Genomic DNA, 24,271 nt, shown 5'->3' with positions numbered 1-24,271 from the left:
CCCTACAGCCACGTCAAAGCTGCCATTAGGACACTTGGCTTGCTGCTGAAGCAGGACAGAGGAGGTGTCGGTGAAATAACTTTATTTAGTGTGATACACGGCTGTGGTCGGACAGTCCATACTCATAGTAATAGTCACACTTACTTGGCTAACAGCTAGGAGACAGCAGGGCCAGACACACACTCAATATTATACACATCCATAGAGAAGACAGTGGGAAGTGAACTATTTTATTTCACTAGTTACCCCTCCCCCCATTACTTATGATCCCCCCCCTTCCCTCCCCCAGGCCCGTGACTCAGAACAATACAAGAGCAGGCACAGTGTACACCTGCCCATGAGAAGGGGACAGCAAAACCTGTTCTACAGCAGACACACACACACCAACAAATATCAGCAATTCCCACATGACAGGAGTATGTACATAGGAGAGGGCTGAGTTCCTGCTGGGGCTGGGCACAGAGGACTCAGCCACACCAGCTGGAACTGTGGGTAAGGGGTAGGGACAACCCAGAATGAAATGGGGAAATGACATCCCAGCTTCCTCCTGCAGGCCAGCTCATGTGGAGGGGGAGGGACAAAGCTCTCTGAGAACAAGGGCAGCCAGCCACCTGCGGCTTGGTCACCAGATGCCAGTAAGCCAACGTGACCAGGAAGCAGCCAAGGTACTCTGACCAGGTTCTTCTCCAACAAGGCCACCAGCACCCAGCCCAAGGCTGCCCCTTCCCCCCCATCCCCAGCCCACAGGTTTCAAAGTGCACACACTATGTCAGTGACCGACAGGGCATCCTGCTAGGAGAGCCTCGCTAACCCAAACACCACTGCCCCTGTTCCTACCCTTAACACTGTGGCACACTGTGCTCCTGCCCACCAGCATTCCACATGGTGATACACAGGCTGGGTGATGAAAGAACTGGTGAATGGCTTAAAACCACCTGGCTGTTCTATTCTCCTCTCGGTCAACAGATCTCCTGACTTCTGGATTGGTCAGATGGACACACACAAACATACACAAAAAATCACAATGAATGTTTACAAAGAGCTCTACTAACATCATTAGAAACCAGGGGTAGAGAGCTGAGGGAAAAACGAGGTATTTCCCAACCGCAAGCATCCAGAAGGGACAATAAAATGCACTTCAACAGTGCACATTGCCCCACTCACATATGATAACAAATCCCTCCTAGCCCTTATCTCTGTTACAGCTTACCACTATTCCAAAAGCAGCAGGGTTCTAACCCCCACCCTCTGTGAGACCACAACAAAAGCAGAAGCATCTGTGTGTGATTTCATTAAGCAGCAACCTAGATACAAAACCAGAACAGCTATCGCTGGCCTTCAATTTGCTGTAGCCCACATGCTCTCCATGAAGCAGCTCCTAAGCTATGTGACTACAAACAGGAGGATGGAGACTAGGAAAGAAACCTGAACGTCACACACATGACTCCCAGGGCAGGCAATGCTCTTGCAGTGATGGGCTCCACAGAGCTGTTCACTTTTGACAGATAAGACCAAGGTCCCTACAAATCACCCTGAGGATTTCTCCCCACCCAGCTTCATGCTGCAAAACCTCTGTACCCATTTCCTTCCCCACATCTGACTTCTAACACTCACCAAACACCAACATCCTCTGGACAGGAAGATACTCACACTGTGGGGAGCAGCAGTCTGTGGGATGTCTCTGCTACACAGATGGGAGCAATAAGGTCAAAGCTAACAGTTTGGGAGTTTCCAGTGTTTTGTGTCCCATGAGGGCCAGAGTGTAGGGCAAAACCCAGAAGTCATGAGCAAGACTTAGTCAAGATCATCCATAGAAAGGAGAAACTGAAGAGCTAATACTGTGTGTGTGCCCCGCAGGAAGCAAAAGCCTAGAAACAAGATAACCTGTACTGCCTTAGAAGGCAAGGTCAAGTCAAACTGACTGGTGTAAAAGGAGCAGCCTTTAATCAGAGGAAGTAGGGATGCAGGACAGACATGGCTGGAGTGAACAGGGAGCGAGTTAATATGCAAGGCAGTAAAGGAATGTGGAAAACCCACCCCCAAGGTTTATTTTTCCTTCTCTCTAACTTGGTGGCTTTTCCATTGCATTCACATGATACATCTGAGCAGACAGGCTCAAGGTGGGAGAAGGGAGGAGAGAAAGAGAGAGAGAAAGAGAAGAGTGTAAAGGGCACCACGGTGCCAAAGTGCAACAACATAAAAAAATAAAATAAAAGACAGGACACTCATTCTGCACTCAAGGCTCATACCATGCAGTAAGAGGGGCGGCCAGGGCTGCTCCCCACCGTAAACAGGGAGTTCGCTCGCTTAGTAGATTGTTTTTTCAGCCCAAAGTAGGGTTGCCTAGCCAATGAGCAGTGATGTTCTTCAGTGAGACTGGCCAGCTGGGGAATGTGCTGCTACAGAACGGGCCTGTTAGCAGGAGCAACCGCTCTCCGTTACTGGCTGCTCAGGAGGCTTCTCTAGTTTGATGTCAATCACTGCAGGAGGTAAGTTAAGGAAATCACTTGTCTCAAGAAAAATTAAAAAAGACCTAGAGAACACAATCAGTATCTTGAGTTGTCAGCTGCCCCTTCTTGGTAAGAGCTGAGCACACTTACAAGTAGTGACGTATATTTATACGGAGACCACAAGCAGGGGCCACACTGCATAGCTGCAGGTAAGCACCACACTGCACTGTTTACAGCCATGTATCTGAAAAACCCCAGCGAGGCCCATTCTCCAAATGTGCCAAGAACTCAGTAAACCCAAACTCACAAAGCATTAATTGCCAAATCCTACGATATCCACAAAATTATTGTTGAGAAAACAAGGATACTGTCTTCTTTGCTCTTCTCTGGTGTGCTGTCCATCCCAGGTAAGGCAGCAGCCACACGACGGAATAGCTGAAAGGTAGCAACAGGTGAGCTCCTCAGAAAGAAATCCATGTCAAAAACACACAAAGCCCACTCCAACACTGCTCTGTGGCAGATCTGAGCATCGTACAGATTTGTTATGTGGGTATTTTAACAGGCAAAGCAACAGTCAAATACCACAAGACTTTTTTCCACAAACAATTTAACAAGCTCGCTTAAGAAAATGAAGCTACTGAACACCTATCAAACAGGTGGCTTGCTTTTACCTACTTCTACTTGAGCTGAACATGGAGTTCTTTTTCATTAGAAACTGCTCTCCCAGGGATGTATAACAACCCTCCCTGCATACAGGTGAACACATTAGAGGCTACAATTTACTATTACCAGCCTCAACTGCTTTTACACACAGTTACACTACAGTGCTTGGCTCAGGACCTCTAAGAAACGTTTAGTTAACTGAAAGCTTTGCTCCAGAAGTCTATGGAATAACCCTTTCAGTTCAGTCCTGCTGTAAAACAGTCACCTGTGAGCAGACTGGTCAGCTTGGGTGAGCTGTATTTAAGCTATTAAGGATGTACAAAGAGCTGGGAAGGACTAGCATATGCCCATAAAGACAGAAAATGGTTTTGCATAATTTTAAACCAGTGCTTAGAGCTCTTCCTGATGCCATTAATGAAGCAACAAACAATACAGATGCTGCTAGACAGTCAGGTGGAAGATGCTGTGTAAAAGCTTCTCATTTAAGGAACAAAAGGAATCAGCTGATAATAATTTTTCTGGGCTGAGGTTCTCATCCACACCTCCAAAACACGTTACTGGAAAAAATCAAGCCACTGAACAGCAGCAAGGTGCTGCAGTTAGCTTCCCTCAACAATTTTAGCTATATTAGTTCTCTCTACAAACACCCTCAAGTAAATAAAGCAACACTGAATTAGAACCTGAGATCATAGCAGATTGTATCCAAAATAGCTGCAGAAACAAAATTCATCTCCTAATCCTATCACTAGGCTCTTCTCACCAGCTGGTGTGCGGCAAACTTAAGCAGGTATCCCAGCTGGCAGTTTCCCCAACACCAATCATGCTTATGCTCTCTGTGGATCCTTTACCATAGCTGTAAGGTAACTGAAGGTTGCCTGAAGAGATGGAGTCTCTATTCTTTGGCATATTCAAAATCCAACTGGGGTAAGATCTGGGCAGCCTCCTTTAGCTGACTACAATTTAAGCATGAGGGCTGGTCTCCAGAGATCCCTTCCAACCTCAATCATCCTGTGATTTTTAATCTTGTGGCTTGTCAACAGAAGCAGAAACTTCCACTCTAAGAATCAGCATATGCTGTTGTCTTGACTGGTGTCAAAACTGATTTTAGAAAACAGTGTGTTCTTGGTTAACAACAGCAAAGGGAATGGATAAAACAATGTTTGACAGGCTGCATTAAGCACTGCCATTCCTATTCCTCAGCATCATCTTATTTTTAGATTCTCCTTTCTTTCAAGGGTTTCCTTAGCTTTAACAGGGATTCACTGATTTGACGGGAAAGAAGCTTTCACTAGATAAAGCAGCAGCAATGACAACTAGGCAAGGAGCACTGCAGGGGCTGACAGTAAATACGAGCAAGTATCTGATAGAACATGAACCCTAAGCAGAAGCTTAATCCTCCCACAGAGCAAAAGGAAAGTACAGATTTCCTGCCTTGAGAACAGAAGATTGATCTACCTGTTTCACATTGTATCCAGTCTTTGCACTGGTCTCAATAAACATCACATTCAGCTCTTTGGCTCTCTGTTCCCCTTCTTCTGTAGTGATTTGCCTGGACAAAAGTGCAAACAGAAGCAAAAAAGACAGAAAGGAAAAACAGACAAAGAGGAATTAGAGATATCTATGAGTGAGACACTTGTCATTGAAGGGCTGATTCACTGCCCATTGTGAGAGTGCAGAATCCAAAACTGGAGATCTCAGGACCTCCGGGTATTTAAGACCCCTGAGTTCTCCAGCTAAGGAAGCAATATCAGGTAAGTAATTCAGGGAACACCTGGACTTAAGACCATTACTGAAGGATGACTGGCACAGGATGAAGTTTTATGTAATACATTTGAGTCTCATTCACAGCATTCTCAAGGGAAGAAAGAATCCCCTTGAGCTGCACCTGCTGCAAAAAGCTGTTTCCCAAAAGCCAACAGAAGGGAACTCCACAAGGTTACAGAAAGATATCAGAAAGGCTCCAGCAGCAGCTACAGCTTATCTGCAAGCACCTGCAAATGCATCTCTGACCAATGCCCTGTACATACCTGTTTCACATTATATCCTGCTTTAGCACTGGTTTCAATATACATCATATTCAGTTCTTGGGCTTTTCTCTCGCCCTCCTCTATAGAAACCTGTCTACAGCAACGAGAACAAATCACAGAAAAGAAAAAACCAAAACAAAGAAAAATAGTCCAAAACTGATAAAAAGAAAACTGCAGAAAAACCAACCACCAACTGAAGCAACATTAACAGGAAAGAAAAATTAACAGGCTGCAGCGAATAAAACCACTGCTGTCCTGAGTTCAGCTTTTTGGCACCAGAACTCAACCTGAATCATCACTTGGTGTTACCATAGGGGGAAATGGGTTCCAATATGCTGTATACTACTTAAAAGGAAATAATAACGTTATAAGGTTCAGACTGATACTACAGCTTCGTCCAGCATTATGAGGTCCAGCATTTCAGCTTGCCACAAACCTAGCTTTCATTTTATGGTTCTGGTCAAGACAATGGGGCTTCTTTTATTGATATATGGATTTACATGCAATTGCAGATTCAGGCCTAGGCCAGGGCTGCTGACACTTAATTAAACTTCTGATTTTCAGTGCTACATGAACTCCAGCCATAGCTATGTTTCAAATAAGTTTCTGGTTTCTATATTGGTATGGCAGAGCTGAGCCAGCAGTCCTGCACATACTGTTGTGTACCACCAGAAAATAATACAAGGCAGGAATTACCCTACTGGGTTTTACAGTTCTATAAAAAATGGAAATTGATACAAAGTAGCCTCAAATCTAAACTCCAGATTATTCAATTAGGGAGCTGCAGTTATTTCCAGCTCCTGGGAGGGCATAAGGGATAGCAACTGGTCTGCATACAGAGCTGCTGAAGTACAACCCCTGAGATTTCATTCAGATGCTTTTATGAGTTGAAATCAGAGGCCAGACCACTCTGAGTTCTTGCTACCTGGATTTCTTAATGTAAGTCAGCTCTATACATCATCATATTTCTGAAGCTCTGGGCACCAAGTTTCCCCAACATTTCTGAAGTGTAAGGCAAAGGTCACTGGCACTGGCCTCCAATGGAGCTGGGTAGAGTAAAATAATGGATAAAATGAAGGTGTGAAGGAAAGAGGAGGACATTTCCACGAGTATCATCAGTACAGAGCCCACACAAAACACAGGAAAATCTTAACTATCTTTTCCCCCCCACTGATTCAAAACACACATGAGTTTTAGTACTATGCTTTTTCTTCTAGGCACAGCAAACTAAAAGCTAATAGCATTATTTGCACAGAGACAGAGAGCAAAAAGCATCTCCTGATACCACTTTGTGCAGCCTGGGATGCTGGCTCTTGTCTCACATGAGTATTTGTACAACACCAAAAATACAAGGGGAGCAAAAAAATAAGCATCACAGTAAGTAAAACATGACAGCATCCAACAATGAAACAGTCAGACTGCTGTTAGGCACATCATACTATAAAGAATAGTAAACAAACGAGCAACTCAGATAGCAGTGCAGGATTTCTTTCCTGAGAAAACAGCTTCTCAAGATATTATCTTTTGACTGGAAGTGTCTCAAGTGCAGCCAGCTTTCAGTTTGATAGGACTCCACTTTACCGGGAGATCCATGCATTGCCCAGTTTGGGTTTTCTTCTGAGATTCTTTTGCACCAAACAAAAATTCTTTGTAACTTCAATGCCTCATTTGCCCTTTGATACACAAAGAACAAAACATAAGAGGACCCACTATACATGCATACATTAGTTTTAAGTACTGGGATTGTCAGGAGCCACACGGCTTACTCCATTTTCCTTCTGTCAACTAATAAAGCAGTTGACCAATTATTCCAAATGCATTAATAAAGGAAAATCCCTGAAAACATTAAATATGTTTTCTTAACAATACAGAGATGAATTTGAAATAGAAATGCAGAATTTTGTCCCCTGAAAAGGGGTGGTTGATGGTGGTTGTCAGTTAAAGCAACATCACAGGATTAAGAATTTTAAAGGCAAAACATTTTACAACATGCCCTAAGATGTGAAATCCATGGGATTTTAAGAGTCTAAGTTAGCCAGTTTCCTGCTTTTCCTGCTCAGGGCAGCAAGGCCACCAGCTCTACTTTATTACCTCTTGTCTGCCAGATCAGTTTTGTTCCCCACCAACATGATGATGACGTCGCTTCCCCTCTCTGTCCGAACATCATCAATCCACTTGGAGGTTTGCTGGAAGGAATTCAAGTCTGTAAGGAAGAAACAAATGGGAATGCTAAGGATAAAACTACTTTTAAGCAAGAAAGAAAACTTATGAATCTGGGTATGCCTGTATCCAGGTGCTCTCCAAGTCTCCCCACATCACATACAAATGACCCACAAATTCTTTTCTGCCTGAACAGAAAAAGCAGCAGGGGTGGGTGGGGGGGAAATATTTCTACTGTTAATCATCTTTAAGCAGAACTTGTGGAAGCAGTTCTGCTCACATGCAGCATTTCAAATAATGAGACACCAAAGCATCACTCACTTGTAATGTCATAGACTACCACAGCAATAGTGGAGTCGCGGATGTAGCTGGGAATGAGACTGCGGAACCGCTCCTGGCCTGCTGTGTCCCAGAGCTGCAGCCGAACCTGCTGGTACCAGGCCAGGGAGAGCAGAGAGAACGCAGGAGAGAAAAGAAAGGAGGAAACTGTCCTTTAGAGAAAAGGCCATTTCTAGAACCAACTATATGCAGCTCAGTCTCTCTCAGAAGCTGATACTGACCTTGCAATGCAGCTCCAGACACCCACACACCACAGAATTGGGCTTTTCAGATTTTGATTGCAGATAACGTGCTTTAATTACCTCCTTTGCTTGCCTAGAGATTTTCCTACTCCCGTGGCCACCACATCCAAAGAGCTCCAGGTTACAGCTGCCACTTCCAGCCACTGCAGCTAGTGGCAGCTGGTACATAACAGAGTTACCTTCCTAGTCTACCCAGGGTTATTTATGGGACACATGCAAGGTCTCCATGGTATTCCTGGCCCACCATGACCCAATTAAAACTCTTTGGGCATTTACCACATGACAGACACGTAACTACCTTAAGTCTGGCATTAAGTATTGCAACAGCATCAATTCTCCCAGCATTATGCAGCCAGAAGATGGTAATGGAGATTTTCATGCAATATCAGGGCAGCTGATAATTTAAGTTCCAGCAGAAGAAAAAGCAAATGCTACAATACAGGCTCCAAGTGCCAGAAGGGCACTGGGCTCTCCCCCCTTGTAATAAGCACAAGAGTAAGAACCAAGTACCAAATGCTATAAGATACTGTTTGATCTCCAGAACCACAGTTATTTCCAAACACAAACCAAGTTATTTCATGAAAGCATTAGCATCTGGCTTGCTACCATCCTTTTCCCCTCTCTTATAGCATGTATGCATATGTGGTGCGTGCAGTCATAACCACCACTATACCCATGTGATGCTGGGACCAGCCTATTTGAAGCAACAAAGGCCAAAAAATGTCTGACTATCACAAGGAACGCTAAACAGAAGCTTTTAACAATTGGCAGTGATACCACCTCCTCCAACCCCATATAGCTAGCCGTACAAGCAGTGCCACGCTGCCAGAAAACCAGCACATTGCATTCTCAGCAGCCACGAGTTCCATAGGCAGGCAGATACTGGATCCCAGTTGAGTTACAGGAACTGGTAAGATGTGCTCACAAAGCCACTCATGCAGTGATGAGGGTTGGTAGCTCCTTATGCATAGAAGGCTGCTTGATAAGGAGCTGGCAGGCTACAAGGAAGAATACAGTTTCTGAAGATCCAATGGTTGGTTTGTTTATAAGAATAACTTCAATAGATGCACAATGTCTTACTACAAGCAGATTAAACAAGACATATCTATATCAGAATGCCCACATGGTTGCCCAACGACTTCAGGAAGATTAGGGCTTATAGTTGAAGTATTCTCCTTCTGAAGGCAGCTTTTGTTACAGTAGCAAAAATCAAGGCTCTTGACTACCCTTGGAAAATCAGAGTGATGAAATCCAAGCACTTGGACAATATCGCACCACTGCTGGCAGATCAGACTGATAGTAATGACTGTTTCAGGCTGTGGGCTTTGAACTTCACAATGAGGTTCCTTACAGAATGTTCAAAACATTACTGCTATGCCAGCCACACCCACCAAATTCATCAAGGTGGCGATTTAAATGCTCCAGACTTCAGATTCACAATAAAAAAAAGCAGCTGAAGGTGACCAGCTGGCCCTGGTAATATTCTTGTTGAAAAACTGGTGGAGCCAGCAATTTGGCCTTTGCTTGATAAAAGCATCCTGGCAGGTAGTTAAGTATGCCCCATGGAACTGTCCCTATTTTACACGACTGTAATCAGCATAAACTCAGAGAAGACTGAGGTTTCCAATTACAGTTGCTACTAAGGACAATACAAAAGCACAGCGCTCTCCAGACTGGAAACTATTCCTTTAATCCCCCCAGTCACAATTATCATGCCCTCAAGAGTACATGAGCGTATTCCTTCACTAACACAAGAAAACTAAAAGCTTCTTAGTTGCTAAAAACAGAACAAAGAGCAGTAACAGGAAAAAAAATGTTATCTGAAAAGTTCAGATCATTACTGAGGCATGATGAGATCAGCTATCATTTAATTATTTTTGACATGTCTGGAAGTTGTTAACAGCAACCTAGACTGTGGCAAGATTGTTCCACCTGCCTGGGTAAACAGCCTCCTAAACCTGTCACAACAGCTGGGAGGAAAAGATGCTAGCCTATGCAGCCTGCCACTCTGCCTCATGTAAATCCATTCCCAGCATGTCATCATGTGCACATTTCAGCACCTCTCAAACCCCAAAAAATCAGCTTTAAAATATTTTGTACCAAACCAGAAATCCTCTCTAAATACTTAAAGCTACAGAATTGAAATAGAGACAGTGTAATTATTTTTTGCTACAATTAACCTCACATTCTGAGGGCAGTTTGTTATCATCCATTAAGCACTTCCTTTTCCCAAAGTGAAAGAAACTCCCGATCCATAAAGACTCATAATAAAGTACTGTTTGTGACAGAAGGAAGGCAAGCCAAAGGAGTGATGTTTTTTTTTGTGTGTAAATCTGTGGTACTTTCTTTACTTCAGCTTAATTCAGGGGTTATGAATCCTGACTAGCTACTTATGCTGATACTGTAGCTTACTTAGCTGAAAAAGCCAGATCAAGTGGAAACAATAACACAGTTATAATGAAATTAATATTTTCATATACTAGAATGCTCATGCCAAGAGCTATAGACCATTTCCATACAAAGTCTTTTATTCTTTAGAAATTGTGGTGAGAGGAATTCTCTCTGAAAAGCTCTCTGGTGACTCGTGGATTGCTAGTTCTATTCTTCAGTGAAATGGGAGTCTTGTGTACTCACAAGTCACCACATTGCTTCTATTTAAATGAGTGTTTTACCTAGTCTGGCTGTAATTCATTGGTTTGGCATCTGAAACTGTCACTTGTATTACCTCTACTTATCCAGAGTGGAGAAAACATATGAAGATTTGAAAAACAAAACAAAGAACAACAAAACAGGAGAAAGCCACAAAAACAACAGCAGAAACAACAATCAACCCACAAAAAACAGAAAAGCTAAGAAGTTTCCTAAAGGCTACCAGTCACCTTCTATTCCAACCTGTGAAGTCACACACAGTCATAACCCCTATTCACCCACTTGCCAATGCAGTTTTCTGTATAATTTCCATAGATCTTTGAGCAGACAAGAGTCAAATGACTGCCCAGTTTTGATGTTATGAGATGGAGTTTGCATTGGTTTGGGGGTTCCCCTCAGACCACAAAATGCCCACAGTTCTGGGGCTGATGTTCTATCTTATCTACTTTCAGATACCACCACCACCTCCAAAGCATAAAAGGCACATGTTACAAGCAAGGCCTCTGCAGACACTCAGACTCAATACCTACTTGTAATGTCAAAGACAATGACAGCCACAGCAGAGTCACGGATGTAGCTGGGAATGAGGCTGCGGAACCTCTCCTGGCCGGCTGTATCCCACAGCTGCAGCCTGATCTGGGAAATGGAAAAGTGCAGGGGAGAGGGAAAGGAAAGAGCAGGAAAATGGAAAACAAAACCAAAACTCAAGTGAAATAAAAAGAACAAAAACCGCAAGGTAAAAAAATGCAACAAAAGGAATGTTAAAATGGAACAGAACAGAAGCGTGAAAAGAGCCAGCGCTACCTCTAACTGCAGTGACCTGACATAGCAGAGAAACTTCTCTCCCTCCATAAGACCATCAGCAACTTGCACACAAGCACATTCTTCCATTTCATGGGAAAACCAAGATATCCCTAAAATGCCTTCCTAACCTGTCCGCTAAGGAGGGAAATATGCATACAAACCTCAGTGCATTCTGCCAGATGGGGACTCCAGTACACAAGTCATACAAGCAGACTGCAGCCTACAGCTAGCTAGATATGGTCACTCCAAATCCTGAGGAGTGTATTATCCAGAAACAGTTTTGATTAATCCACTGGAAATTCTGATGTGAAGTGCTTAAGAACAGTAGTGGGGTACAATCCATTACATACAGGACATATTATCTGGCATAAAGACACATAGGTCTAAGCATAAGCTGCAGTTGAAGGCTTCACATTCTTCGTTTCATATACAGCAGAAAGCAAGATACAGTATGAGCCACATCTGAGGAACCACTTTGTTGTTTGACTTTTCCTAGCTTGGTGTACTAGTATTTCTCCCTCCTCTGACTTACATTTCACACTTCTCATTATTTTGACTGGATAATTGGGAGAGCTAACAGTACACCAGCCATTTCTCTGGATAGCAGGCCGGGGGCTGCATGGCATCATGACCTACACAGCCATAAGAAACCACGACTACACTTGAGAACTACAGACAGCTGCAAACAAGACACAGGCATTCCTCCTTGACTTAACAGGTGTCAAGCTGTGTTCCCAAAGCCTTCTAACAACACTGAAGAACATTCTGCAAGTAGTTCTCCCAAAGATTCAGTAAGGTCTTTTCTAACAAAAAATACAAAAGCAACTGAAGCAATATAAAAGACTTCCACTGCAGCAGTGACCCCTCTCCTCCCTCCTGCCAGCTTTGTACTTCTTGGCCAGCAATAAAATGAGCAAAAAGGCAACTACTAGCAAAACATGAACAAATGGACAGATGCTGAAAGACAGGAGAGAGGTACAAGGGATCTCTTTATGCAGAAAGGAGTCTCATGCAAGCTAAATTCAAAAACGCTCCATTAACAGAAAGTCAACATTGTGTTACAAATAGAACCTTTCTGCAAAGAGGAACCATGCCGCTATTGTTAATCCTAAACGACTTCAAAACTTGAAACTGCTACCTGAGGTCTGTCCACATCCATTCACACTGCCAATCCCTAGAGGCAGAGCTGCACATTCTGAGAGTGAACCATGCCTATCAAACATTGAGCAGGCAGCTGTTCCCCCAGGATACGGACATTAGCTTGCTCCAATTTTTCATGAAAGGATTAGGCTTAGTGCAAGAGGTCTTACATATTAGCGAGTGCCAGAAAGAATACTGGGTCAGTGATCTGATTCAACAAAGGCTGTCCCTCTGAAGGCTGCTGTGGGATTTCAGCAGCCGTAGGAGGACTGGTCAAGCAAACAGCATGCACAGCAGCTGCTGCTGCCATGACCACAGTTGCCACACTATCACACAGATGCCTCACTTACCGTGCGATCCTCAAGATACATTGTTTTTGACAGGAAATCAATTCCAATGGTTGCCTGAAAAAAAAAAAAAAAAAAAAAAAAAAAGCATTAGTAACTGCCTCCCAGTATCTGCAAATCAGATCTTTCCACACAATCCCTAAGAAATGTTCACTAACTTGTAATTCAGCTGTCGAAGTCATTTGCTTTTAAAGGAGCTGATAAAAACAAAGCAATCTGGGTATCACCGCTATCTTTATTTCACACTATTCTTCCAACACATCTCAACTCACAAGATCCTCCAAATTCTAATTTTACCTCCTTGACATTCATGCTTCTCAGCACAGATCGTATCTGTCCTGTCATCTCCCTCTGCTTCACAGCAATACATTCTGGTAAGATTTCTCCTATAAGAAATAACCAGAAGGTAGAGCAAAAAAATTGTGAGCAACTGTGCTGAAACCTAAAAAGTAACATTGATTCAGGGCTATCCAACAACTGAGAATGTCTTCCCTTTCAAGGACAATCAGAAGCTTCATCTCCCAAGCAGTTCTTTCTGTCTGCCTCCCTCCATTCACATTTCCATTGCTGCACAGACATTCCAGTATAGAAACACCCAAAGTAACTTACTAACAGGTGTTAAACATTTCCAGGCATTTAAATCAAGCAGGTATCCTTGCCCATCACAACCCCAGGAAACAGGTTAATGATTATTAAACAGATTTTAACAATCTCCAGACTGAAACCCAACAGCATCATGTGTTCTGGAAGAATCCATTAGAACACAAACCAGCTGATATCAGACCAAACCTCAACTGTCAATTTCTGTAGTCAGTACCTCTTTTCTAGGAGCCCTATTTTCTGCAGCCAAGATATAGCTTACAACAAGATAAACCTGTAGAGCACCTTACAAGAGTTAGGAACAAAAGAAAAGCACACAAAGCACAAGTGGATCCAGTTTCAGTAAATGTCTTGCCCTAAAGGAAACCATCTTCTCTTTTACCATCCAGCTTCAAATTATTCCAATTGAAGCCAATAACTCTTTCTGTCCTGCATTAAACAAGGACACCACAGTCTCATCATCCTTAAAGATATTCAGTATTCCTTTGAAATACCACTAAGTCATTTTGTTTCAGCTAACTCTTCCCAAGATCTTTGCGCCTCCTACGCACCCTGAGCTTTTCAGTCTGAAGTTTCTCCATCCCTACCCTACTCTCTCCTTGCCAAAATTTCCCTTTTTCTATCAATAGTCTTTCAGCTAAAAAAAACAAAAAACACATTTAAAAAAATAAAGAGAGAGAAAATATACCACGTTGACTTCTCGTGGGTCCATCCACGCACTCTGGACTCAACTATTCCTATTTTAACAAGTAGTCTATAAAGATTCCAGAGACCAAGAACGATCAGAATCACACATGTATATTCTCTATTTCCTGATGCTCCATACTGACCTTCACTCATCCTCCCCATTGTCTTTTTTGTTCACCAATCTCATATGACGTTTCTCTTTGCTTTTCTTAAAGTTCTCCAATACTCAAACAGGACCTAAACCTCGCTGCTCTTCTGTACACTGCACATCCTGATAGCACACTGGGACTTAATCCCAGTCTGATCTACATTTCAAATCACACTACAACCTCTGATGATACTGAATTGATACCTTGTGGAGACGTGTACAATGGGAATGCATTTTAGTAGCGGAAATTAGATGAAGGGTCTACCACATACCTGGTAAGTATTGTCGAAACTGTCATACATAAACCTGGTGATCAGAGAGGTCTTCCCAACTATAAAAGAAGAGGAAAAATTATCTTCAAAGAGCGGTGAAAAAAAACCTGCTGTTGATGATTGACACACACACACTGACACCACTGAATACCAGAATGAAGCTGCCATCATACAGCTGCTTCCCAGCTACTCCCACCTGTAAAATAACCAGCCAAGAAATTCATTCATTTGATAACAGGTGAGCGCTATGCCAATGAATCTAAGAAAAAAATTAATCACTGTGGAAACTTGGCCCTCAATTTAGGTACGTTATGATGAGTACAGCACAGAGCTGCCTGTTTGCTTTGAGCAAGCGGTAAATCTGCTTTGTTATTCATATTTGGGTGCTTATGTAATCACCAAGTCTAGGACTTCTAGATGCAAGTATCAAAAGCTGACACAGTGATGGCTTGGATGCTAATTAGCTGCCACTGGCTCCATAGAAAAGCAGCATTTAATACTGAGATCCCATCTCTATAAAGTGGTTTTAGATATAAGGTAAACTTTTATAGCTTGCTTAAAAAAAAATATACGTATCCAAATGTTACCAAGAGACAAGGTGCAGAACTGATAAGAATGGGAACCAAAGACCCCTGATTCTCTTGGGAAGCTGCAAAAAACACGAATAGAGAAGAGGAAAGAAAGGGGATAACCAGCTGCAGAAAGCAGCGAAATGGTGAGCGCTAACAACAGGCAAGGCAAACACCTGTCAGCAGCAATATGGATCCTCCTGGAAATCCCTTCAAGACGCAGCCCTGCTGCTGAGGAGATGATAAATACGGGAGCGATAGAGGCAGAATCCCCTCATTTCAAATAAAATGACGCAATTCATCCACGCACCGCGAGGGAAGGGGCGCGATGCAGACTCGGCGTCCCGGTGAAAAGAAGCCGACGGCAGCGGGGGAGGAAGCCGCCGCCTCTGGGGGCACAGCACAGCCAGAGGCGGTGAGACACGGCTGAGCCCTCCCACCCCACCGAGCAGCCCCGCCGTCTTCGGTCCCCCCCCACCCCCGCGCTTCGGCCGCCGCCCCGCCGGCCCCTCCCCGCCCCCCGCCCTGCCGCCTAACGGCACCTCAGCACCGGGCCCAACCCCCGCCCCGCTCACCGCTCTGCTCGCCCAAGAAGACGAGCTTGAATTTCCGCAGAGGGTTGCCGAACTCGCCGCCGCTGCCGGGGGCGGACATGGCGGCGCGGAGAGGCCGAGCCGGAGCCGTGACTGAGGAGAAGGAGAGGCCGCCGAGCACACACTGCCACCGCCGCCCCGCCCGCTGCGCCACGCGTCACTTCCGCCGCCGCGATGGCGTCACTTCCGCCGCCGCCGCGATGGCGTCACCGGCGCCGCACTGCGCCCCCTTGCGGCGTGCGGCGGCCTCGAGCCCAACCCTATTGCAGCGATTCGACAAGGCGGTTCTGTTTCCCGTTTCGTGTCGGTTTATTTATAAACACACCGAAAACATCGCGTAACTCAGCCCGGTGACGAACGAGAAAGCGCCCGGGGCCGCTGCTGGGCCGTGCGAGCGCCGGAGCTCTGCGCTCAGCGTGGGCGGTGGGGCCTAATAACAGCCCGAGTGCAGCGCGGGGGCTGGAGGGCATCTATGGGGCACGCTGGGGATGAGGGCAGGCAGGGCCGTGGGGTGCTATGAAGGTCTACATCCGCCGGTGCCTCCATCTGCAGGCAGCTCAGCTCTCCTCCTTCTCGCCCTCCTCCTTCTCGTCTTCATCGTCTTTTTCTCCCTTGAGCTTCTGGCGAGCGAACTCCTCGATGACGATGTCCTCCTCGCTGGAAGGAGGGAGGTGTGATTAGAATGATTAAATCCCACCCCAAATCCAGCCCAAATCCAGCTCCTGCTGCAGCGACCCTGCAGGCCTGTAGCCCCGGTGCTGGCCACAAACTGGGATGGCTCAGGGGCAGATGCTGAGCTGGGGAGCCAGGGGAGGGCCAGAAGCTTTTGGGTGTTTTAATTCAAGGCAATGCTTTACATTTTCAAGGGGAAAAGGGAGGGGAAAGAAGCTCAAGTGGTAAGGAAGAGATTAGTTACCTTCTTGCAAAAGGCAAGCGAATGGCAGCAAGGGAGAGACACAGAAGGAATAGATGGAAATGAAGAGTCAGCAAATGAAGAACCAGCAAAAATGATTCCAAGAGTGTGTGAATAATAAACGACCTGGTGAAATCTACAGGGTGTTGTGGTGGGGGCAAGCCAAGAGGTTTTCTTTACTGTAAGCCTCTATGTCCTTGCTGAGCTGAGACAGTGCTGGTCTGCAGCATGAGAGCCCCACAGCTGCAGACTGAGCTCCCAGGCCCAATACCCCCATGCTTGTGTCCCATGTGTTACCAAACACAGAACCAGATCCTTGGGGCTGTGAGAATTGTGGGACTAACTGGTAGCCATGGCTGCCAGGAATAGGCCTACAACCCCCATCCTGTTGCGTGTGCCACTGTAGGGGACACCATGCTGTCTGCTGTGACATGTGCACAACGCTTGCTGGTGTGGATGTTCTAACTCAAGAACAACCCCCATCACCAAAAATGGAATGGAGGAGCACATTATCTGTGATGGGTTTATGTGATTTGTGTGTTGGATGAAATACAGTCTGAGGTGTAAGTAAACTTACCTTGGTTTGTCTGTGTAGTCCATTTATAAGCACAGCATGGGGAGGCAGGGATTGAAATAGAGATGCGTGCCAGTTAATACAGAAATGACATTCAGCAGACATCTGAATCCTCAGGTGCTTTTCTGGACAGTCAGCTGTGGGTGGGTGGGTGGCAGCAGGGAACAGAGCTGCTCCTCCTGCACACTGTCTGGTCCTGAGCAGCATGTGGCTGATGAGTCACACGTGCCTCATTTTCTGGGGCACTTCATCCAACCATTGGGACTTCCCAGGGCCATCGGTCCTATCAGTTCCCCCCTGAACAGGAACTACCTTTTCTTCCCTGGTGTTTCTGCAGCATGTCAGGTGCTACTCACCATCCGTAGGCTTCGGGTGCATCAGGATGATGGGCAGCTCAACGCCAACATCGCTGGAAGGAGAAGCACTTCCTTCAGTGAACCCACCCAGTGCTGCACAATGCTGACCCTAGCTCCACACTGTGCTGGCACTGAGCACTGTGGGCAGCTCCCTTCTTACCTAGAAGTGAGATCCCCCAGGATGCTGTGGCCATGGTGGGAAAGGAAATTAATCAGCAAAGGAAGAAGAGAAGGGTGTCAGTCTTTTGCTTTGAAATCAAATACTTCATCATCAGTGAAGGGTGGTAGTGATGGAGACAAAGGGGATGATGCGGACCTCAGCTGTCCCCACAGTCCTCGGAAATGGGCAGGGAGAAAGGAGCCCACAGCATGAGCTCCTTCTCATTGCATCCATCCCCTTGTCACCAGCCCAGTGGAACAAGGCCCCAAGGCATGACCCAAGAGAGTGTCCCTGCCACCCATGCCCACAGAGCTCACCCTCCTCGGGACACCACCAGGTTGACCTTCACTTTATAGGACACCAGGATCCCCAGCACCTCCTTGTCCATGCCGGGTCTTAGGCTAGGAGAGAGGCAGAGCAGAGCTGTGAGATGCAGCCAAGCCCATGACCCCCCCAGGCCACAGCTTCTGGGGGCCATTTAAGGTGCCTGAGCTGAGATTTTCTCCCAGTGCACCTCTGGTAGATGCAGAGGCTCTTACATGGTGGTGGAGGCCAGGTTGGTGTCCTCGTGCTTGAGCTTGCCGTCGAGAGCCAGGCCTCGCTTCTCACGGTTGGCTGAGAGCGTGGGGGTGACAGAGTATGTTTTGGAGAAGGTGGAGTTGGCTGCCACATTCTCACTAGAAGGGTCAAGAAAGGAGAGCTCAGAGCCAGCACCCAGCACCCCCTGATGGGTGCTCAGCACCGTGCCAGTGTGATATCCTTCCTGCCCCATCCTCCCCTCCCCGTGCAGCTGCCTAGGCTCATTTCCTCCTTTTCTTCCTTCCCACAACCACTTCTTTTTTCTTCCGCCTTCCCACCTTCGCTCTGTCACCCCTCTTTCTCAGGAGCACAGAGACCTCATCTGACTGTGGCTGGGCTCAAGATGCAAAACGGGGAGAGGAAGCAGCTTGGGGACAGCTGTGCACCTTCCCCCAGGGACATCCCCAGGCTCAAGCTGGGGTCTCAGTGTCTGCAGCCTTCCCTCTCCTCTGCTTCCTCACATTTGCACTTCTAACCCTGATCTTCCTCAGTGGTAAAACCATCATCACCACCCGCATCTCTTTCTCTCCCTCCCTGCTCTGTCTGCCAGCTCCTTTATACTCACTTGATCTCCTCCATGCACACAGTCTTGGAGTATTTATCCAGTGAATAGAGAACCACATCTGTGATCTGATCAACTGGAGGCAGACAGGAGGGAACAGCATTGGCATGGTGGCAGAGACCCAGGCCCATGTTCCCTGTCTCCAACCCAAAGGTGCTGGGGACAACTCCTCTCACCTGCAATCTTAATTTTCTTCACGATCTTGTTGGTAGTGTTGTTGATATTGACAGTCACGTTGATGGGTTCTCCATGGTAGAAGATCTGCAGTGATTGATTGAAGCTCAATCACGTGGCCAGCAAGTGGGATTGGGGACAAAGAAGTCCCGGTCCCCATCCCATCCCTGGGAATACACATGGTAGCAGGAGATGGGAACAGCCCTACACTGACCTCTTTTTCTAAGCTGGCCTCAAGGTGCAGGGGCTTGTCAGACATCATGAACTGCCGGGTGGTCTCTGACTTGGGCCCAGGGCCCGTCTTCATGGGTGCAAACTGGATCTTGCGGATGACGAGGCGCACTGAGTTCCTGCAGGGCGAGAAGCTGTCACCCCTTGGCCTCCCCCTTGGCCTCCCTGGTCACACATGGCTTGTCTATGGGGGAATCTCAGTTCCTCCATTCAAACAATGCAGTCTACAAGCTGATCTTAGAATGGGGTAGGTGCATGCATAGGGACTGTTTCCCTTTCTTTAGGCAGTGTCCCCAACCCAAACATGACACAGGCAGGCATTGCAGCCCTGGCCCAGCTTCTGAGGTATCACCCCCAAATGGTACAGCTGTTCAGTTTCAGGGCAGTGGAAAAGGATGAGGGTCCCCGTCAAATACCTCTTGTGAATCTTCTCCTCCAGGTTTTCAGCACAAAACCCTTTGACCTCGAAGTCCACTCCGCAGGCCTGGGAGGACATGTTGGGTTACAAAGAGGCCCTGAGCTGCACAAGGTTCAGATTTGTTCCCCCCCTTCCCCCACCACATCCCTGCAGATCCCAGCCCTGCTTCCAACTGTCCATCCCTTCCAACCTCTTCCCCATGAGTGAGAAACAGCCTGGGGACAGCATCTGACCTTTCCCACATCATCCGGTCCTGGCTGGAGGGTGACCGAGCAGGGCAAGTTGGTGGCAACCTGGGCAGAACAGAGACAGAGAGAAGACAGAGAGCATGCCCAAGGATGATCCCCATAGAGATGTGTGACTGGGAAGCACCAACCCACCCCTACCTCAAAGGTGAAGGGGTAGGCATTCTCGCCGAGCTTCTTCAGCAGCTTCTCCTGCAGAGCAGTGAGAGTTTTGGGCACCTGCTCAGGCACCGGTGGGAAGATCTGCGTGGTCAGGACATAGAGGTCCTTCCTGAAGGTCAGTCCAATGACATCCAGGTCATCACGGCCGTAGCGAAAGGCGCACGTGAGAGTCACATACACTGGGACCAGTGTGGGGTGAGAATGGAGGGGTGCGAGGGGGGAAAGGCACGGAGGAAGGGTTGGGAAAGGAAGAAAGAAAGGCAAGCTGTGTTTATAACTCATTGGCATTAAAAGCAGATCTCAGACACCAAGTATAAAGTTAACGAGATTCATCAGATCTCTTCAAGGCATGGCTACCTACAGGGGTTGTGTCCCTGCCCTGTGTAACATGGGTTTTTGTGCCTTAATACCTTTTCTGTCCTTCAGGTACTCTGGGTCGATGAGGCAGACGCCATCTGCAAATAACAGGAGAGAAGGGGTGGTGAACTGGGCATGCTGGAGAGAGGGAAGGTCCTCATGAGATTATTGCATCTAAAGTCAAAATACTCAGCCAGGAGGAGGCCAGGATTGCTGCCTGCAGGGGACCTGCCTGCATGGGGATGGTGACACTTCCTTCAGCATCTCCATCCACAAGGCTTACTTGCAAAGGGATTTTACTTTAGATGTATGGCTTTAAAGATATTTGTAGGAAAATGGGATGTTTGCTCCTCTGGAGCTGCCCTCACTCCTCCCACCCCACAGAGCAATGTTTAAGGCCACTCACTGCCCCCCCACACCCTGGGGACCCCACTCACCCACAGAATCCACTGACTCCACGTGATCCACAAAGTCCCTCTTCCCCAGGTAGATGGAAAGCTGGAGGAACCCATGGCAAATGGAAACAATGCATCAGGTTAGTGGGTGCTGAGCTCTGTGATGCTGCAGGTGTTTGGTGCAAAGGAGCGGGCATCCCATTGTAGGAATTGTGTGTTCTTTTTAGAACACTTGCTTTGAAAAGTGATCCCGGTGATGGCATCATAACAGGCACAGGGGAACCAGGAGGTTGCAAAGGGAATGGCAACCTGGGATGCATCCCCTGCCCCCATACCAAGGGGAAGCCCCACAGCCTCACCATGGGGCACCATCAGCTTACCCATGCTGGGGACAGACCCATATGTGCCCAATAGACTCACCTTCCCATTGGGGCTGGTCTTCTTGAATACCCTGCAGGAAAAGCACACAGACAGTGGTGAGGATGGGGGCAGCACTGCCCTCTCCCCAAAGAGGAGCATCCCCAGGAGCTGTGCCCAGGCAGACAGATATGTCCCAGCCTTGGGATTTGTTGTCCCATGAGCTCACAGCGCAGACCATCAGCATGTGGCCTTCAACTTACTTTGATCCTTCTGCCATTGTAAGTCAGGTGCCACACAGCCAGGAACCTGCAAGGAAAGATGGGGGAAATGCTGGAGGTGGGAACAGGAGACCCGTTGGACATCAGCAACAATGGAGACTCAATGGTTCTCATGCCACTGCAGTGGCCCTCCTGGGGGTTGGCACTGTGATCAGCATGGCAGGAGGCTCAGCAGGGCTCAGATGCTCTATTTGCATCCAGAGCTGCCATGCTTCCTCAGGACCTTGTGTGGTTGGGGGTGCATCCCAGTGGAGCTGCTGGAGACTGCAGCTGCTGGAAATTTGCTGCCATCACCTACCATGAGGAACGTGCTCATTGTCCTCACTCATGAGAGAGGGAGGAAACCATGGGCAGGGGAGCCCAGAGCCACTCAGAGCCCCATCCCACACTCACCAACAGCCCCAGAGCCAGCAGTGGGACAGGACCGAGCTTCCCTCAGAGGCTGCTGCCTTTTGCTTGCTCAACCCCAGCGTCCAGAATTAAACTGCAAATATCTTGCTGATTGTTGGCTGATTTGTAGGGAGATCAGAAGGGATGAGCTCTGCTTCTTAAACTTAGGCAGCTCTGACATTAGCCAGGCTTAAGGCCAGGCAAGATTTTAAGCCCCAGGGGCGCGTGGGCAGAATCACCCCTTTATGTAACTGGTGATGGTGGAGAGAAGGGAAAAAGCAGAAGGGAGGGAGTGGAGGGAAGATGATGATGCTCTTCCCCATGGGAAAACAAGGCATCAGTCCCATACATGGGTTCTGGGATGGCCTCAGGTGGGCTGTGGGTCTTGGGTAATCCTCATCTACAGGGTTCTTTGGGAACAGCAGCTAGAGGCACTGAGGGAGCAGGATTTGGGTGACGGGGAAAGGGAGGATGAAAGGAGTGAAAGGAGAGAAGAGCTGAAGCCTTCCTTTGTGTGCCAGAGCTCCAAGAGTGGGCACTGGGCCAAGCCCTCCTGTACTAAGGATGCCTACACCTATACCCATAAGGCATCCCTCCTTCCAGCCCCCACTCCAGCAATGACATCCCTGCCCATTCAGCACAGCAGCACTCACCTGGGGTCAGATGCACGCTCTCCTCTTCCTCTCCTTCTTGTTCTGCTGCCACTCGCTCAGCACGGCTGCTCGCAGCTCTGTGGCCTCTTATAGCCACCTGCTCCCACCCCAGATCTCGCCCACCAGGCTTTGGCTGGGGGTGTGCTGTGTGTGTGCACCATGGGAGAGGTATTTTGGGGCTGGAATCCTATTAGTTTCTTAACCAGGGAGATGCTTTGTGAGTAAGAGTAGGCTATAAATGGGGTGGTGGCTGGAGCCCTGGGAAAGCAGATTATGGAGATTGGTAAAGCTTAGGGGTGAAGTGATGGTAATTGGGGTGGAAGCGCCTGGCAGGCAGGGTGCAGGCAGGGAGCAGGTCCTTACATGGTGGTGGATGGGGACAGCGGAAGGGAGGGAAGGGGCTGCCTGGTTGGGTTCCTCCCTTGTGCACCCTGCAGGGCTGCCATAGTGGGGCCAGGCACCTCCTAAATCCTGCTGTGGGTATGGGCCAATTGTGCCACCTGGGGAAGGACCTTGAGCCCCTCGTACCCTGGGCAGAGAGTGGTGGGTGCATCCCTGCCCCCCTGGTCCTGCCCTCAGCACACAGATAGGTGGTGGAAGGAGAGGAAGGGAGGAGGCACAGGGACAGTGGTTCACAAGGCGATGGTGTGAACACACCCACGAGGGCTGCTCCCTCACCAGGCTCTGTCCTGTGGTCATTTCATAATGCTGCAGGCTGGCCTCACCTGACCTGGTCAATGTGTTGTTAATTCAGGATGCACATCTGCAAATAAGAGAACTGTGAAGATACCAAGTGGGTCCATGTTGGGGACGGCTGTCCTGCAGCGTGGGGACATGCACACGGGCGGTGAGGATGGAACATCCCACCACCACCCCACTGAGCACACAGCAGTGTGGGGCTGTGGCTGCCAGCACGTGCTGACTGGGGCTGGGACTTGTGATCTCTTTAATTGCATGCACAGAGCTGCTTACGCTGCAGATTAGCAGGCACTATTTCTACCAAGGGCAGGGGCCACGTGAACTGTGACCTTCCCAGTTCTGGAGGTCTGGGTGCAGCCCCACCTGGGTGGCTACTCGTGTCAATGTGGCTGCAGCATGGGCAATGGGACACTGGACTCTGCAGCCCCCCTGTCCCTGGGTGATGCCTTTCTCCTATTTGATAAACATATCAAAGCCTTACCTGTGGGTTCCTGTGCTGCGTGCAGCTCCACTCATGCACCCAGGATGATCTGATGGGTGCAGACAGACAAACAGCAATGATATCCCAAAGCCCCTGGCAGCGCTGTGCCTTCCTGCCCTGAGCTGGATTAGGCACTGTGGTCAGCACTAATCCTGCCTGCCGCCAGACCCACAGCGACGGGAATGGTTAAGTAACAGCCTAGAGCTGCACTGGTGGGAGAGGGTCTCCAGGTGTGGAGTCCCCGGTCACTGTGCCCCATGCCACACAGCTGTCCTTGGGATGGGCTGAGGGATGGGAATGCCACTGGCACACAGCTGCCAGCCCCAAACCAGGTGGTAGCCACTTGAGTTGGCCAGGTTCCTCCTCAGCTCCAGGAGCTCAGGGGATGCCTTGGAGAGGTTAGTGCAGAGGGTGGTGGGGATGTCCTTGTGCCTGGTGCTGCCTGCTGCAGGGTGTGCCCACATGCCAGTCTTGTAAACTGCCTGGAGTAAATCGTGCAAAGAGAGCAGGGAGGAGCCAGGCTGGCGTGGGTGGTGAAGCCCCCATCCTGTCTCTCCTGCAGCAGATGGTGGCTGCAACTTGTCTGTAATTAAC

The 24,271-nt window shown here is 47.9% G+C and overlaps 2 protein-coding genes across 5 annotated transcripts; both read right to left on the bottom strand.

Annotated features, from left to right (window-relative positions):
* Positions 1-65: 65 nt before the first annotated feature.
* RAB41 (RAB41, member RAS oncogene family) lies at positions 66-15,878 on the bottom strand. 3 transcript variants are annotated; one of them, XM_072334186.1, is made up of 8 exons: positions 15,673-15,878; positions 14,529-14,587; positions 12,825-12,878; positions 11,061-11,166; positions 7,232-7,343; positions 4,569-4,662; positions 2,819-2,885; positions 66-2,480 (listed from the first exon to the last, which is right to left on the bottom strand). In XM_072334186.1, the coding sequence occupies exons 1-8, from the start codon at positions 15,749-15,751 to the stop codon at positions 2,416-2,418; spliced, it is 636 nt and encodes a 211-aa protein (XP_072190287.1). In that variant the 5' UTR covers positions 15,752-15,878; the 3' UTR covers positions 66-2,415. The 3 variants fall into 3 exon arrangements, with proteins under 3 accessions (XP_072190287.1, XP_072190285.1, XP_072190286.1); XM_072334184.1 differs by lacking the exon at positions 11,061-11,166 and adding an exon at positions 7,622-7,730; XM_072334185.1 differs by lacking the exon at positions 11,061-11,166 and adding an exon at positions 7,622-7,727.
* Positions 15,879-15,969: 91 nt separating this feature from the next.
* ARR3 (arrestin 3) lies at positions 15,970-22,536 on the bottom strand. Of its 2 annotated transcripts, XM_072334183.1 has the most exons (16): positions 22,498-22,536; positions 21,437-21,482; positions 21,237-21,267; positions 20,859-20,919; positions 20,475-20,519; positions 20,044-20,243; positions 19,891-19,950; positions 19,656-19,723; positions 19,223-19,358; positions 19,011-19,095; positions 18,838-18,910; positions 18,233-18,370; positions 18,011-18,094; positions 17,694-17,717; positions 17,537-17,586; positions 15,970-16,363 (listed from the first exon to the last, which is right to left on the bottom strand). In XM_072334183.1, exons 2-16 carry the CDS (start codon positions 21,451-21,453, stop codon positions 16,248-16,250), a joined length of 1,188 nt encoding a protein of 395 aa, XP_072190284.1. In that variant the 5' UTR covers positions 21,454-21,482; positions 22,498-22,536; the 3' UTR covers positions 15,970-16,247. The 2 variants fall into 2 exon arrangements, with proteins under 2 accessions (XP_072190284.1, XP_072190283.1); XM_072334182.1 differs by lacking the exon at positions 15,970-16,363 and having other exon boundaries at positions 17,526-17,586.
* Between the last annotated feature and the right edge of the window lie 1,735 nt (positions 22,537-24,271).

The sequence above is a fragment of the Excalfactoria chinensis genome, chromosome 4 (assembly GCF_039878825.1).
Source record: "Excalfactoria chinensis isolate bCotChi1 chromosome 4, bCotChi1.hap2, whole genome shotgun sequence".
NCBI lineage: Eukaryota > Metazoa > Chordata > Aves > Galliformes > Phasianidae > Excalfactoria > Excalfactoria chinensis.
The sequence above is the reverse complement of the archived record's forward strand: the minus strand, read 5'-3'. Positions and strand labels throughout refer to the sequence as shown.